The sequence below is a fragment of the Rhincodon typus genome, chromosome 26 (assembly GCF_021869965.1).
Source record: "Rhincodon typus isolate 14 chromosome 26, sRhiTyp1.1, whole genome shotgun sequence".
Classification (NCBI taxonomy): domain Eukaryota; kingdom Metazoa; phylum Chordata; class Chondrichthyes; order Orectolobiformes; family Rhincodontidae; genus Rhincodon; species Rhincodon typus.
The window spans coordinates 25,098,918-25,114,994 of record NC_063357.1 but is presented as its reverse complement, the minus strand read 5'-3'; the positions used below and the strand labels follow the sequence as shown (position 1 = coordinate 25,114,994).

General features: G+C 39.7%; 1 protein-coding gene across 1 annotated transcript in view; it reads right to left on the bottom strand.

Moving 5' to 3' along the window:
- Positions 1 to 2,212: 2,212 nt before the first annotated feature.
- Positions 2,213 to 16,077, bottom strand: part of asl (argininosuccinate lyase) — a 35,223-nt gene continuing 21,358 nt past the window's right edge. The window contains exons 9-16 of the mRNA XM_020528469.2: positions 15,880 to 15,942; positions 13,765 to 13,879; positions 11,930 to 12,014; positions 7,585 to 7,644; positions 6,562 to 6,645; positions 5,845 to 5,925; positions 4,296 to 4,402; positions 2,213 to 2,744 (exon numbers count right to left, since the gene is read on the bottom strand). Of these exons, the coding sequence (XP_020384058.1) occupies positions 2,597 to 2,744; positions 4,296 to 4,402; positions 5,845 to 5,925; positions 6,562 to 6,645; positions 7,585 to 7,644; positions 11,930 to 12,014; positions 13,765 to 13,879; positions 15,880 to 15,942 (743 nt within the window). The 3' untranslated portion in view covers positions 2,213 to 2,596. The remainder of the gene's footprint in view (positions 2,745 to 4,295; positions 4,403 to 5,844; positions 5,926 to 6,561; positions 6,646 to 7,584; positions 7,645 to 11,929; positions 12,015 to 13,764; positions 13,880 to 15,879; positions 15,943 to 16,077) is intronic.

The following is a 16,077-nucleotide window of genomic DNA, read 5'->3' as shown; positions in this document are numbered from 1 at the left end:
GCAAGGGGCCATGGAGTCTCTTTATAATGTTGAAAGCACAGTGTGGAAAGATGTGTCTGGTGGGGCCATTACTTTAGAGCTGGTAAGGTAAAAGGTGTACCAAGCTATAAGTTACTGTATGCATTACCAGCAATGAAAGAAATTTAAAGTGGATTATACAGTTTGCACCCATGGTTAAGTTCCAACAAGTGGCAAACAGGTTGTGCCCTTTCAGTTGGCAGAGGAATACTGACCAGTTCCATTGCTGGATCGGTGAAAATCAGGGCTTCTTGTGCATTTCTGCTTCATATTAGACTTGGAGATTTATATTTTACATCAGAGTTGACTCCAAGAGAACAAAAGGGTCGTTTAAATCTCCATTACAAAAAAAACTAAAATCAGCAAGTCCGTTCTCTCATGTCACATATTACACTTACACTGAGAGATTTATTTTCTTATTGATGGTTTTCAACAAGTTAGCTTAGTATATGGGTACAGGCAAAGTGTGAGGTAAATCTGTTTAGGAGACAATAGACACAATCAGTTCTACCAATTATTGTTACCTTAAACATAAAGCTTGAAACTGATCCGAGAGCATGACAGGTGCTTAACATTTGTTTCATTTAAATCAAGATTAATACTAATATTTCCTTGTCACCCAGTGTCTTCTTATTTTGAAATGCTGAAAAGAAAATACACGGCAAAGGGAAAATTACCTCAGGTTAAACAAATACTCTATCTTCCAATTCAGTTACATTCAAAATCCCACAGTTCTGCTGAAGCAGCAAGGGGTTTTCATGGTGAAACTTCATCCGTCAATGAACAGCTCCAAAACACAAACCTCATTTGCTGGTTGTGTAACTTTGCTTTGTGTAAATGTACCTATAATATTAGCTAAACTTGAAAATTAACTCCTGGGTTATGAGGTCCTGAGGATTTGAAAGACACTAGCTGAATGGAAGATATTGGTATGAAAATACTGGGTGAAATGGTGGCTCAGTGGTTAGCACTGCTGCCTCACTGTGCCAGGGACCTGAGTTTGATTCAGCCTTGGGTGACCATCGATGTGGAGTTTCCACGTTCTCTCCATGTCTACAGGGTTTCCACTGGGTGCTCTGGTTTCCTCCCATGATTCAAAGATTTGGAGGTTAGGTGAATTGGCCATGCTAAATTGCCCGTATTGTCCACGGATGTATAGGCTAGGTGAATTGCCATGGTAAATATGGGGATAGGGTGGTGGTTCTTCCAATGGTCATTGCAGACACAATGGGCTGAATGGCCTCTTTCCGCATTGTAAGGATTCTATGAAAAGCATGTTCATGAACAGCTATTTTGAGACTTTGTCCAACTGATCAATCTGCTATGCAACTGTTCCTAGTCCTTTAGTTGGACCTGATTTTAGGTTTCTATCAATATAATTCTGAAATGGGCAACAAGACGCGAGAAAGACAGAGGTGGACTAACTAGACTTGCCTGTGAAATGGATCATTGGCCAAAAGTCCCACGCTGCCACCTGATACAATGGTGTCAACAGAATCCAGGCAGAGATCAGGCATTAGGCCTGTGCAAGTATGGCAATTGAGTCACACCATTACATTAATAAAACAAAAAGGCCAACTTTATAGGCTCTACATTAAAAAAAATTATCAAATTGACCTACACTTATCTTTAAAACGTGTTCACTACAGCACTTAATTATGTTAAATCTTTAAAAGTCTTTTTTGTTTGCTACAGCAATTTTTCATTATTTTGTGTTACACATTAAAACCCCTTACTACTGATATTCCAGCATTTTAACCATGCAGAAAAGGTAGTTCTACAGCATAGGTGGTGATCTTTAGTTCGGCAGTGAGGCAAACAGGAATATGAAAAGAAAACATCTGAAATAAGAAAAGAAAAGCTGGTTTAAAATTCTTTTCAAAAGAACGTGCAGATGGATTCCTGCAGATGTCCTTAGTTCTGTAAAATGTTACAAGCTGTGTGATGGTGCTCAGGAATGCTTCAGTTCACAATAGCCATTATACCCCGACTTGCCCATTGTGCCTATTGTAAAAAAACATCCTCACATATAAGGCGGCATTCAAGAATTGAACCAGGATGTAACTCTCCATTCTTAAAATGCCTATTAACTACTTCAGTTTGAGATTTATCTTTCACTCCTGATGGGCTATAAAAGCTGGCTGAGCTGCAGATTAAGCTGGAAGTGCATGTCTGTAACACACTGAAATCAGTCTCAGACTATTCCACCAAGATTTATTTTGATAAAATCTTAGAGATCAATTATGAATGACACTAGAATACAGTACTGTAGTCTAGTCTTTATAAATGTAAACATTACACAATTTGAATATAGATTTCAGCTTAATCTACTGTCAATCATCAATATTCAATTTGACACTAACACCACAGCAACTTGCCAGTCCAATTTTGTCTTAATCAAAAGCATCTGCTTTTTAGCAGAAGTTTTTCCTTCAATAGAAAACTTTGACCATAGTTAATTGTTGGAAATATTTGACGTACATCCAATACAAATTTCTTGCATGTTCAAGTTATCTACTGCTGGCATTAACATGAGCAGACAACCTAAGTGCTCTGTCTTCTTTTTAGCCAGACAACCTTAAGTGCTCTGTCTTCTTTTTAGCCATGTTCTCAGTTGCTCAATCTGCGAAGTCACACTACTGCGTGCAGTGCCTCCAGCTGCTGTGTACTGTTCGACGCTGTTCTCGTAATTCCATACCTTTGACACATCAGTGTCAAACAGAGGGCTTTAAATAAAAAGAGCTCATTTTATCAGGGAAACACAATTAGATCTTTGTTTCAGTATACGACATTAAAATAATGCGAATCAAACACTTATGATAAAGGCTCAACACATGCTTGCTCTGAACCTTCATTGGAATTACTCTAGACGATCTCTTTGTTTAATTTCGCACCCACATCCCCACTTCAAATGGAAAATTAAGCCTACAGTGGGCACACAAGAACAGTAGAGAGAATTGAAATGAATCGTAAAACTCTTTAATGGGTGTACAAGAATTTTCCAACATTGGAGCAGCCGATTTTGTGCCTTAATCTAAAATTGTTTCCTTTCTTGTTGTGATTCTAACAAATAAATTCAAAATAAAATCTTTTGCCAATAAACTTTAAGATATGATAATTTGTTGAAACAATACCAACTCATAGGTATAAAAGCACCATTGAGAAACTTAGATCTACAGTGGGAAAAGTAAGTAAATATCAGGAAAACAAACAAATGGGTTATCCCTTCTGATACTACGGAAAAACATTCAGTTTGCTTTCAGGAATCCATTGTTTCCCCTGTTGCAATGTTCAGGTGCAACCAAGAAACATTAGAAATAGTTAAGTTCTATCCTATCCCTACTGGTGGTGTTCCACCTCTTTCTCATCATTCTTCTGCCTTCACAATGTGTTTTCACAGCACTGCTTCAGCCTGTCCTAGGCTTCCTACTGCTTGTTCTTTGCCCAAAAAAGCTGCACAACAACTGTAACTGCCTACCCACCTTTAGGTAACCCCCGTTTACTCCTTACACTACCCTCTTACACATATTTATTTTCTCCATATTTTAAACGCCAAGCAATAATATTGGAGATGTCCTAGCATGAACAGTGAACTGATTGGGACTTACTACTTTTTGATGTATTGATGTCTACTCTTAGCAATAAAAGGTGAATTCAATAGATCAATAATGCATACCTAATGGTGAAGTTTTAGACTTGCTCACCGAGCTGGTGTGTTTGTTTGCAGACGTTTCATCACCCTGGTAGGTAACATTGTCAGTGCGCCTCCAGTGAAGCGTTGGTGTTCTGTCCTGCTTGTTATTTATATGCCTCGGTTTGCTGGGGTGGATGGTATTACTTCCAGTTCTGTTTTTCAGTGGTTTGTATATCGGGTCCAGATCAATGTGTTTGTTGTTGGAGTTCTGGTTGGAATGCCAGGCCTCCAAGAATTCCCTGGCATGTCTCTGTTTGGCTCATGCTATTATGGATGTGTTGTCCCAGTCAAATTTGTGTCCATCTTTGTCGGTGTGTATACTGAGACAACACATCCGTAACAACGCAAGCCAAACAGAGACATGCCAGGGAATTCCTGGAGGCCTGGCATTCCAACCAGAACTCCATCAACAAACATATTGAACTGGACCCGAACCACAAACCACACTTCACCGGAGGGGCCCTGATGATGTTACCTAGCAAGGTGACAAAATGTCTGCAACCAAACGCACCGGCTCGGCGAGCAAGTCTATAACCTCATCCACAACCCGAGCTACAGATCTTCTCAAAAACTTTAAACTTACCTAATGGTCTTCAAATCATCCAAGGACAGATCTTTTACTTCAATACCTTTCTTTTCTGCCAAATGCACAGCTCTTCCAGAAGCACTGTGAGCATCTCTAAATGGCATCTAGAGCGAGACAAATCTGGTCAAGAATTCAGGTGTAATCACAAACATAACTAAAGGAGATACCAACACACACCCACACCCACCCACACACACAGACACACAAAGAACAAAGAACAAAGAACAAAGAAAATTACAGCACAGGAACAGGCCCTTCGGCCCTCCAAGCCTGTGCCAATCCAGATCCTCTATCTAAACCTGTCACCTATTTTCCAAGGATCTGTATCCCTCTGCTCCCTGTCCATTCATGTATCTGTCTAGATACGTCTTAAATGACGCTATCGTGCCCGCCTCTACCACCTCCGCTGGCAACGTGTCCAAGGCAACCACCACCCTCTGCGTAAAGAACTTTCCACGCATATCTCCCTTAAACTTTTCCCCTCTCACCTTGAAATTGTGACCCCTAGTAATTGAGTCCCCCACTTCTGTATACACCCACCCACACACACAGACAGACACACCCATCCACAGAGTTTAAATAATTGGGGAATTTCTAACTATAAAAGGTACAATAATGTCACCATTATTTGTGGGCTTTTTGTAGTATTTAACAGGACCAAGCAGCACACTTCCATTCAGAATGACTTTAGAAACCAGAATATGAGGGGGTTAACCAGCCTGAGCTGAAAATTCTGAATTGTTGAAACAAAGCTTAGATCCCTGTAATAACTTACTTAATGCATGATAAACTGTAACAACAACCCATGTGAATCTGTATTTCTATGTAAAAACACAGACAGTAGATTTTAATTATTATCACCGCTAAAGTTGTGACGAACAGAGGAATCTGCAAATTTCAGAAAAGCCAAAAAGCATATGGAACAAAGATGCACACATCAATTTTGTTAATGGAATTGATATTACTGCAAAATTTCTTCATTAAAATTGGTATGGAGAGACTCTTTTGAGAAAGAAATAACTTTGACTTGTGTATTTGTTAATTGGCCATAATTATTATTCTAATGAAGCAGACTGTTAATATAGTATAAGAGATTATGGGTACTAATCACCATCATCCTCAGTAAAAGGCTGATCAAATAGAGAATTCTGTGGTTTAGAACTGAGTTGTACAGCAAACTAGCGAATCTTATCATCCAGCTAGAAATTGGGATGCAACTACTCATTCTACTGTACTATATACTCAGTGGCTTTTGATACAAGGGCAGGATGGTAAAGATTAGAACTTTAGACTGTAAATCATTAGCTAATCGTAAACAAACTTCTTTGGAATTGATCAATGCAAAGAGCAGATGGATTTAACTTTCTGAATATTGTTATTGACTGGGAGTTTTAAGGAAGAAGTTTCTTCCTAAACCTCAATGGTTTTCTTGCCCAAAAGAGTACCATTTGCTGCATGTAGAAGCTGCTAAATTCACTGAGTATTCCTTACTGGCATTAAACAAAGAAACACAGCTTCAGCTTTCACACATAGAATAAATACTCACTTTCTTTCGAACCAAGTAATAGGCCAGATCGGTAGCTAGCATGTCAGAGCTCAAAGCCTTCCTCATGGCATCTTCGTGAACCTTCAAGAAAAAGTAGCATCGTACACAACTAATGGAACAGTGTCTTCTTCACAGGGGCAAGAAGGTCAAAAATTCCTCCCACACCATCTCATGCAAATTTGAAGTGATGATTAAAAAACAACAGAACTAGAAAACTGTCAAGTTCTTGATTAATATTCTCAGTGTAAGATGTCAGTTCCTGATTTCTGGAAGTATTTAATGAAAGTTTAAAATATTTGCCCCAGCATAGTGTAACACCTCCACAACAATGCTGAAAGTACATGAGGTTTGGGGAGTTGTGGGGTGGACGGTGGTTGGTGGTGGTGGTGCGCAGATGAGACAGCCGAATCTGACCTGGGGAAATTTGGATCAGCCAAGGTTACTTAATAAGAGTCAATGGTGTTGGGGGTAGTTATCAGCATTGGTAGAGGATTGGCCAACTCAGAGGGTGGACAAAGGGGGGCATTTTTAGGATGGCAACTTGTAACTAGTGGATGGCCACAAGGATTACTCCTGAGGCCACAATTATTTACAATATATGTTAATGACTTGGATGAGGGAAGTGAATGTACTATAGCCAAGTTTGTGGATGACACAAAATGGGTGGGAAGGCAAGTGTTGAGGATGACAGAAAGAGTAAAACAAGGAGACTATTACCTTTAGTGTGGAGAATACACCTGATGCCACTTGCAGTACTGCAGTGATGGTGTCAACAGCTTCAAACATTGCCTCCTTGTCTTCCTGTAAAAGACAAACAGATTTTTATAATTTGCAAAGGGGATATTTCCTTCTTTACTTACATTCTTCCTCATCCTAATTTTCTTCACCTCCCAAACAGTTCAAATTATTGTTAATCTATAGGAAAATGGCTTTAGGCACAGCACAGGACAGTTTAGAGAGTTCAGTGGTATTTAGTTTCATTTCTAATATCTAGGGGCTAGTGCCAAAATCGGGAGAGCTATCTCATGGACTAGTCAAGAAACTGACTATCATACTCATTGAATTATACTGTACACCTAATGACGCAGGAAACACAGTCACCATCCCTGGCTATGTTCTGTCCCATCGCCATGACAGACCCATCAGAGGTGGCAGCACCGTAGTATACATTCAGGAGGGAATTGCCCCAAGAGTCCACAACACTGACTCTGGACCCCATTATGTTTCATGGCATCAGGTCAAACATGTGCAAGGCAAGTTTCTGCTGGTTACCATGTACTGCATAGCCCCACCACTGTTCACCATCAGCTGATGAGTCAGTGCTCACCTCAAGTTGAACAGTGGTTGGAGGAAGCCCTGAGGGTGACAAGAATGCAAAAGGTACCCTGGGTGTGGGGTTTCAATGCCTACGACCAAGTGTAGCTCAACAGCAGCAGAACTAATCGAGCTGGTCAAGTCCTAAAGGACATAGCTACAAGACTGGGTCTTACAGCAGATGGTGAGGGAACCAAGGAGGTAACAGTTTTGTAATAATGGATTTAGAATATGGAAGAACTCTACAAGACAGTATGAAACACTTACCCAAAATATTTCTTTGACATTACATTTAATCACAAAATGCTAACTTTAAATGTCACTGTAAAGTTCATATGGATATTGAGAAAGTAAACCAAACAAATTATATGAATGTCTGCAACTTTACTGAAGTAGAGTGAATATCCTGAACCAGGTCCTGTATACCTGCAAATCCTTATTGTATGTGCTTGGCAGACCTTTAAGACTCATTAAAAATCCAGAGCACTGTAAAATACAAAATAAAAAGTACACTTTAAAAGGAAACCAGATATGGGGATTGATGGCTTTCAAACATTGTCATATTGAGTGAATTGGTTGGACACACATATACTAGGGCTGCTGGAAAATTATCAATTTTATTTTGCACACATCATATTATCCAAATCATTGAATATTTCACTGAAATTTCAACTAATGCAGAGGAGTTTTATAGAAAATGGAGCATTGCTGTGAGATAGAATCAACTAAAAACTTTGTTAACAAAGTTCACAGTTGCATCCACAGTTGGGGCGGCACGGTGGCTCAGTGGCTAGCACTGCTGCCTCACAGCGCCAGGAACCCGGGTTTGATTCCACCCTCGGGTGACTGTCTGTATGGAGTTTGCACATTCTCCCCGTGTCTACATGGGTTTCCTCCAGGTGCTCCAGTTTCCTCCCACAGTCCAAAGATGTACAGGCTAGGTGGATTGGCCATGCTAAATTGCCCGTCGTTTTCAGGGATGTGTAGATTAGGTGGGTTACGCAGGATGCTCTGAGGGTTGGTGTGGACTTGTTGGGCTGAAGGGCCTGTTTCCACACTGTGGGGATTCTATGAGCTATCTGTCAAACATTCATTGAAATGTCTCTTCAATGAGGGACCTACAACTGGTTACAGTGACCCTCAGCTGAGACAGCCACTAACATGAGGATGGGTTGTGAACACGTGGTGCTGTTCATATAACAGCTGCTGAAAGTTTACACAAGAACCAGACTCCGATGTAATGCTTCAGTGGGTTAGGAGTCAGCCAATGCTCATTCCTATAGCTCATGTGAACCATGGACACTTGGGGGCATGGTATTGAAGTCAAGGCTCCTATGAAACTGGAACTCAGCCAACAGGAATGAAAAATATTGGTTGCAAAAATTCTGTTTCCAGTTGGCTTACGTCAACAGTGAGGAATTATAAACTAGGAAGTCTAATTTTTGCATTGTGGCATTTGTACAACTGAGAAAACATGAAGAAGACAGAGGAAAGATGTTTTTGTGAATGCAGCAAATGGTTAGGATCTGAAATGCATTACCCAAGAGTGTGGGCGTGGCAAATTTAAATTGTAGCTTCCAAAAGGGAAATGGGTAATTATCTGATGAGTAAAAAAAAATCTAAGGCCATGAGGTATGCATGGGGAAGTGGGACCAGCTGAATTGCTCTTGCAGAGATTTGGTATGGACCGAAAGTTCAATACCCATTTTCTGTGCTGTAACCAATTATTCTATGCCTTGTTTCTGAATTCAGGGTCTAATGAAAGGAATTAAGTCCACGTGGACCCACACAAATGCTGAGAGACAACTGTGCTGAGTCATGAATATTTTGCAGTTTGCAGTGTGTTTATGTGGAAACAGCAAACATTACCATGTCTGATTGTGACTAAACACACATGTGGTTTAGAATGCATAGTGATTTCTCAATACCTTGATGACATTTCTTTTTTAAAAAAGGGATGGAATTTATAAATTGAACAATTATATTTCATAAGTGAATTCCCCTAAGACACAAATACCTAAAGGGAAGGTAAGTAAACTGTGCAAGAAGTTAAAGATCACATTAGATCAAAGGAAGTGGCTTTTAAGAATGCCAGAAATAGTGGTAAGCCTGAGGATGGGGACATTTTATGACCCAGCAAAGGAGGGCCAATAGACTGATAAGGCAAGAAAAGAAAAGAATATGAATGAAAGCTAAAAAGGGAAGTGTAAAGGCAGACTGTAAAAGCTTCAATTGATATGTAGAATGAAAAATGTTAGTGGGCCCAGTACAGATGGGGACTACAGAATTTATTGTGGAGAGCAGATAAATGGTGGACAAGCTAAACAGTTACTTTGTGGCTGTCCTTACAGAGGTAATACAGAAAATCTCCCAGAAATGTTTGACAACCCAAAGACTTGTGTAACTGAAGAGCTAAAAGAAATGAGTATTAGTGAAGAGGGAATACTTGAAAATATAATTGGTTTGGGGATTAATGTTTCCTGAACCAGATGAGCTTCATTCCAGAGAGGAAGGATATCACAATAGAGATAGGTTATCTTTCACAATTCTATAGATTCTGGAAAAGTGCCTGCTAATTCAGAAAGTAGCAAATGTTACCACACTAATTAAGAACGGAGAAAGTGGAAGAGTAGAGAGTTGTCAACCTGTTGGTTTTAAGCCAATAATAGGCAAAATGTTAAAAAAATCTATTATAAAGGATGTGATAATCGATTGTTTCGAAAAGAATGGCAAAATTGGACAGAGTGAACATGTATTTATAAAAGGGAAAGGGAAGTCATGTTTGACAGACTTGGAGCATTTTAAGGATGTTAGTTGCAGCATAGGGAATAATCAAGAAAGCTAATGGAATCCTGTCTTTTCTATCTGGAGGACTGGAGTATAAGAATGAAGTAGTTATGGTGCAGTTATGCAAAACTCTGGTTAAACCCCATTTAGAGTATTGTGAGCAGATCTGGGCACCACACCTTAGAGAGGATATACTGACCTTGGGAGTACAACATAGGTTTACAAGAATCGGTTGATACCTGGACCTCAGGGGTTCAATTATGAGAAGATATTATATAAATTCTAGAGAAAACCAGCCTAATTTGTAAGGTTAAGGGGTTTTCTGATTGACGTATTCAAGATATTAACAGGAAAAGCGAGGGTAGATAAAGATAAATCATTTCCATTAGAACTAGGGGGCATTGTCTAAAAATTAATATCAGACTGTTCAGGAAAGATGTTAGGAAGCACTTCTACACGTAAAGGGTGAAAGAGGTTGGGAACTTGCTTCCATAAATGAGCATCAACTGCTAATCAGTTGTGCACTTTAAATCTGAGATTTTTTTTTTGTTAGGCAAAGGTATTAAGGGATGTGGGCCAAAGGCAAGTATATGGAATTAGGTACAAATCAGCCATGATCTCACTGAAAGATGGAACAGGCTCAAGGGGCTGAATGGCCCACTCCTGTTTTTATGTTCCTATAGACAAATGGGAACCAGTGGTTGTGGTGTATTTGGATTTCCAGAAGCTTTTGAGAAGGTCCCACACAAGAGGTTAGTAAATAACGCCACATGAGATTGTAGCAGGTGGTGAAATATAATGATATGGATTAAGAGTTGATTAATGATAAAAAGCAGACTGTAGGAATAACTTGCTCATTGTCAGGATTTCACGCTGTTGCTCGTGGGGTATCACAAGGGTCAATGCTAAATCCTCAATGGTTCACAATCCATCTCAATTATTTGGACGTAGGACCAATTGCAATACTTCCAAATTTGCTAATGACACCAAATTGAGTGAAAAGGTAAGAAGAGGGTGCAAGGAGACTTGAAGAGGACTTGGACAGGATAAGTGAATAGGTTAGAACATGGCAGATGGAACATAATATAAATAAGTCTGAAGTTCTTCACTTTGGTAAAACTATACAGAAAGGCAGAATATATTTCATACATGGTGAGAGGTTGGGAAGATCTGTGTCCAAAAGGATCTGAAGGCCCTTGTCGATGAGTCACTATAGGTTAGCATGCAGGTGCAGCAAGCAATTGGAAAGGCAAATGCTCTCAATACAAAAGTAAAGATGTCTTGCTACAGTTGTACAGAGCCTTGGTGAGACTTCACCTGGATTACTGTGTCTAGTTTTGATCTTTTTAATCTCAGGAAGAATGTACTTACCACAGAGGGAGGGCAACAGAGATTCACCAAATTAACCCCTGGAATGACAGGAATGTCTTAGAAGGAGACAGTGAGAAAACTGGATCTGCACTCTCTAGAGTTTCAAAGAATGGGAGTTGATCTCATTGAAACTTACAAAATTCTTAAGGTGCATGACAAGGTGAATGTAGATAGGATGCTTCCCTGGGCTAGAGACTTGAGAAACAGGAGATATAATCTGAGAATACGGGGAAAGGTCATTTAAGACTGGGATAGGAGGAGATTTCTCACTCGGGGTGGTGAATCTTCTACCCCAGAGCTGCAGAAGCACAATCATTGAACTGGTTCAAGATGAAATGCAACAGGTTTCTGAGACTGATGACATGAAGGGATATGAAGGTAGTGCAGGAGAATGACACTGAGGAGATGGTCAGCCATGATCTAGAATGGTGGGACAGGGTTGATGGGCTGACTGGTGCACACCAATTCCTATCTTTAGTTTGTGTTTGAACTTGTTGACTGACATTTGAAATGTGCAGCTCGGTTATAAATACACACGGTGTCAGAGTGAAGAAACAGCTGAATGAATTAGGGGCCTCGATTACTTGGTCACAAACATCCCCAACATACTTACTCGCCCAAACACACGTCCTGCCTTTCCTCGAATCAGTTCCAAACTGTCTGCATTCTTCTTCTGGGGCATCAGGCTACTCCCAGTGCTGAAAGCACATGAATATTTTACTGTAAATATTTTAAAAAACCTCACCCAGCCGCACAGATACACCTAGATGAACCGTTCTGAATAGATGGAGTGGAGCGAAGCAGGCTGCAAACACTTAGTGACAGAAGCCTTTCAGCGAATTTCATCATTATCCATATTGAGTGAGTGCAACTTCCTCAAGCGGTATGTTCACACTTAGCAACTACTTGAGGAATCAGTTCTCAATGTCACTGCTACAGCTTAGAAACTTGCCTCAAATCTAAAGCAGATAGGTAGAGCCACTCAGTATGCGAGCACCGAGTGCCCACTCTCCCAGCATAACACAGAGGGTAGCTCCTTTGCGTTCCCCGTACCCCCATTTCCCTACTGATCCTCTTTACAGAATTCCTACAGTGCGGATAGAGGCAATTCAGCCCATCGAGTCTGCAATGACTCTCCAAACAGCATCCACTCAAACCCACACCCGCACTCTGTCCCATAACTCTGCATTTACTAAGGCTAAACCACCTAACCTGCACATCTTTGCACCACGGGAGGAAACCAGAGCACCCACCAGAAACCTACAGAGACACGGGGAGAAAGCACATACTGTCACCCAAGGCCAGAATTGAACCAGGGTCTCCGAGATTGTGAGGCACCATGGCGCTCTTATGAGTCATGTAATCCTCTGGAGCAGCCAGAACTGGATTTGTACCACCTGCCTCAGCTGAACAGTAGGTGAAACACATGCACCCCCTTAACAATTCAAAGTCCCTCTAACTATCAGACAGTACTGAAGCACACAACAAATATGGGCACAACAGCTGAGCAGGTGCAGCTGACATGATCTGCTTTGATGACACATCACCCTACACAGAAGTTTCAGAACACTCACATAAGGCCAGCAGTGGTATGTTCAAATATCTATGGAATATAAATTTGATTCAAGTGCAAGTATTGAAACTGGGACTGAACTCCAGCTTCCTTATTAGCTAGGATAACAGCAATTTTGCAATGTTCCACTGGACTGCCCAGAGTGATTAACTGAGCTAATGCAAAGAAAATCAACCAGCTCTTCTTTTCCAGTTTTTTTTTTTATGTAAAGTCACAATGTCACGTTACAGGAGAAAACCACACAGGAAAACAAATATCTGCACTCAAACCAAAAGCATAACAGGAGAAATATCATTTTTGCTAAAAAAAAGGCACCCATGAAGAAATTCTACTAGAAATAAATGGCAGCAGTTCTTATGCCTTGAACGATGAGGTGAAATAGCTTCAGGGCTCAGATTGAAGTGCTGTTATTTAAAAGACGACAAGATATAGGAGCACATATAGGAGCAGATGTAGGCAATTCAACCCATCAAGCGTGCTCTGCTATTCAATGACATCATGGGTGATCTGATAATCCTCAATTTCATTTTTCTGCCTTTTCCCCATAACTTCTGGCTCATTTACAGATTAAAATCTCTCCATCTCAGCCTTGAATATACATAACTACCCTCACCTACAGCCATCCGTGGTCAAGAATTCCACAGATTAACTAACCTCTGAGAGAAGAAATTCATCGTCATCTGTGATGTGCAACTCATTTATGGATACATTTCCTTTTGCACATTGCCAGAGCCTCTTTGTATAAACCGTGATTATGATGCTTCAAACACCAATTGCAACCATGAATTTTAACACATTTAATACTAGATAAAATTTATACCAAACCCAAACATGTTCTTCAATATCAGCTTCAAAAGAAAGTGTGACAAAATTACCTGTAGGCATCAGACAAGGTTATGAATCCAAATTCCTTAGTACTATAAATGATGAGATCCTCAGATACTTTGCTCAAGTGTATCAGACACAAGGTGCACCAGAACAGAATCTCACCTTCAATTAATCAGAGGAAAATATTAAGCACATAACTTATGAAAACAAACACGATGTTTCCTTGTACAAATAAAATGCACACATGGACATTTTTGTTACGACATTATTTTTTTCAAATATGATGGGACAAGCTACTGAAAGTCTTTCAAAAACAAAAAAGGGAAATGAGGAGAGGGTAAAGGTCCAGCTGAATGTTCCTGCAGAGAACTAGTACTCGCATGATGGACCAAATGGCCTCTGTGCTGTAGCCATTCAATAATTCTCTTGTTCTACTCTGCTTCTGAAACCCTACTGAATTTCTTCAGTTCCTGCTTGGCCATCTTGATTTAAAGACTGCAGATGCTGGAAATATAAAATGAATCAGAAAATGCTGGAGACATTCAGCAGGTCAGGCAGTATCTGTAAAGAGAACAGAAGTACAGCCTACCCTTCTATTGAGTGTTTCCAATGTTTCAGTTCCCAACTTGCAGTTAAGTGTGCAATTAAGGAAGATATTACTACATAGGTCACAACACAGATTTAAATGAAGGTCATTTAATCTTTGTAGCTCATTTATGGACACATGACCATTCCAGACCTACCAAATCCCTGTTTCTGAAATAATTCTGTCAGTTTGCTTCCACTACTATATTCAGAAATTCAATGCACTGTTTGAAAAGTACCCGTATTAAAAAAAACACATCTGGTTTGTTGACTCCAGACTCCTAACTGTCTTCTGAAATGGCTCGGCAAGACACTTGGAGGGCAACTACGGATGAGAAGGAAATGCTGGCCTTGCCAACAATGTTCACATGCCAAGAATCCTAAACTTGCCTTTTATTAGTATATCAAAATTATTATGTTTTACAGACAGTTGATTTGTTTTTCCTATCTAAAAATCCCAATCAACTATTCTCACATGCCCTTCTCTTAAATTATTGGCATTTATACCAACAAGCCCCCTGTGCAGAGAAATTTGCCAAAGAAAATTCCTAACACTTCGTATCTCTAGTAATATATCCACTTTATGCTTCTTTTGTAATTGAATCTTTGACATTCTCCATGAATCATAGTTTCTCATTCTGAATGCTTTTCTGCGATACTTTTTGTTATAGCAAACCTTCTAATCCGGTAGAAATTTGTTACACAAAACTATCTAAGTTATCTTTTTGTCTAACTTGCCAGGTTTGAAATATTGGGCAGATTTGGAAAATGATGATAATTTCTTGCGCATTTTCCACCAATCCCTGTTCCTATCATTGTTGGAGACCAAATTATATTCCCCACCTCTTTAATAATTAGAAGTCCCCCATCACAAAGAACACCCGATCTGTTAATACTCTCAGAAAGAACTTGCCCTCATTCATCCTGTCAGGCAAAATTCCCTTGATCCCGGCCCATTCATAGGCAAAAATGTTAAGTCGCAAGACAATAAAATGATAATTAAATCCATATATGGAGTAAATTAAGTTTTTATTCATATTTAACATTTCAAAATGTGCAGATAGATGACTAGAATATATATAATATTAACAATCTGCATTCATATAGTGTGTTTAATGGAGTAAGTATGAGAGAATTCTCACTCCTGGCACCAAGTCACAAAAAGGAACTAGGGCAGATAACCAACTGTAAAGAGGTCGGTATTAAGGAGAGTCTTGAAGGAGGAATGAGAGATCAAGAAGTTTTACGGAGCAAGGTTGAGATTTCGTGGCCTAGGCAATTGAAGGACCACAGGTCAAAGGTGAAGGGTTGTAACTTAGGGCCATGCAACATCCAGACATGGAGGATGCAAAATGTTGGAGTTGTGAGACTGTGGAAGATTAAGGATATCAGAAAGACTGAGGCCACACGCAGTATTTGAAAACAAGAATGAGAAATTTAGAAGTAAGTCATCAGACAGCAACATCTAAGAGATTTCCCAAAGGTTAGTGGATCAGGTGATGCCATGTTACCAAATCTATTTACTTTTAATATAATCATTTATAAATTATTTACTTAGTGAAGGGAATTGTACTTACTGACAAAGTCTCGTCCACTGGTTGCGTCCATGCTGTTCAAACTGATGGCATCAAACTGCAACTCTGAAAGTCAAACAAACAGATCAACAATTGGTTTAATGCTGTTTAATTCTCAATGGAACAAAAAAAAACCCAAACTTATTGAAGATCCATTTTAAGCATTGTACGTCTCAGACAAATTAGATGAAGAAGATGACA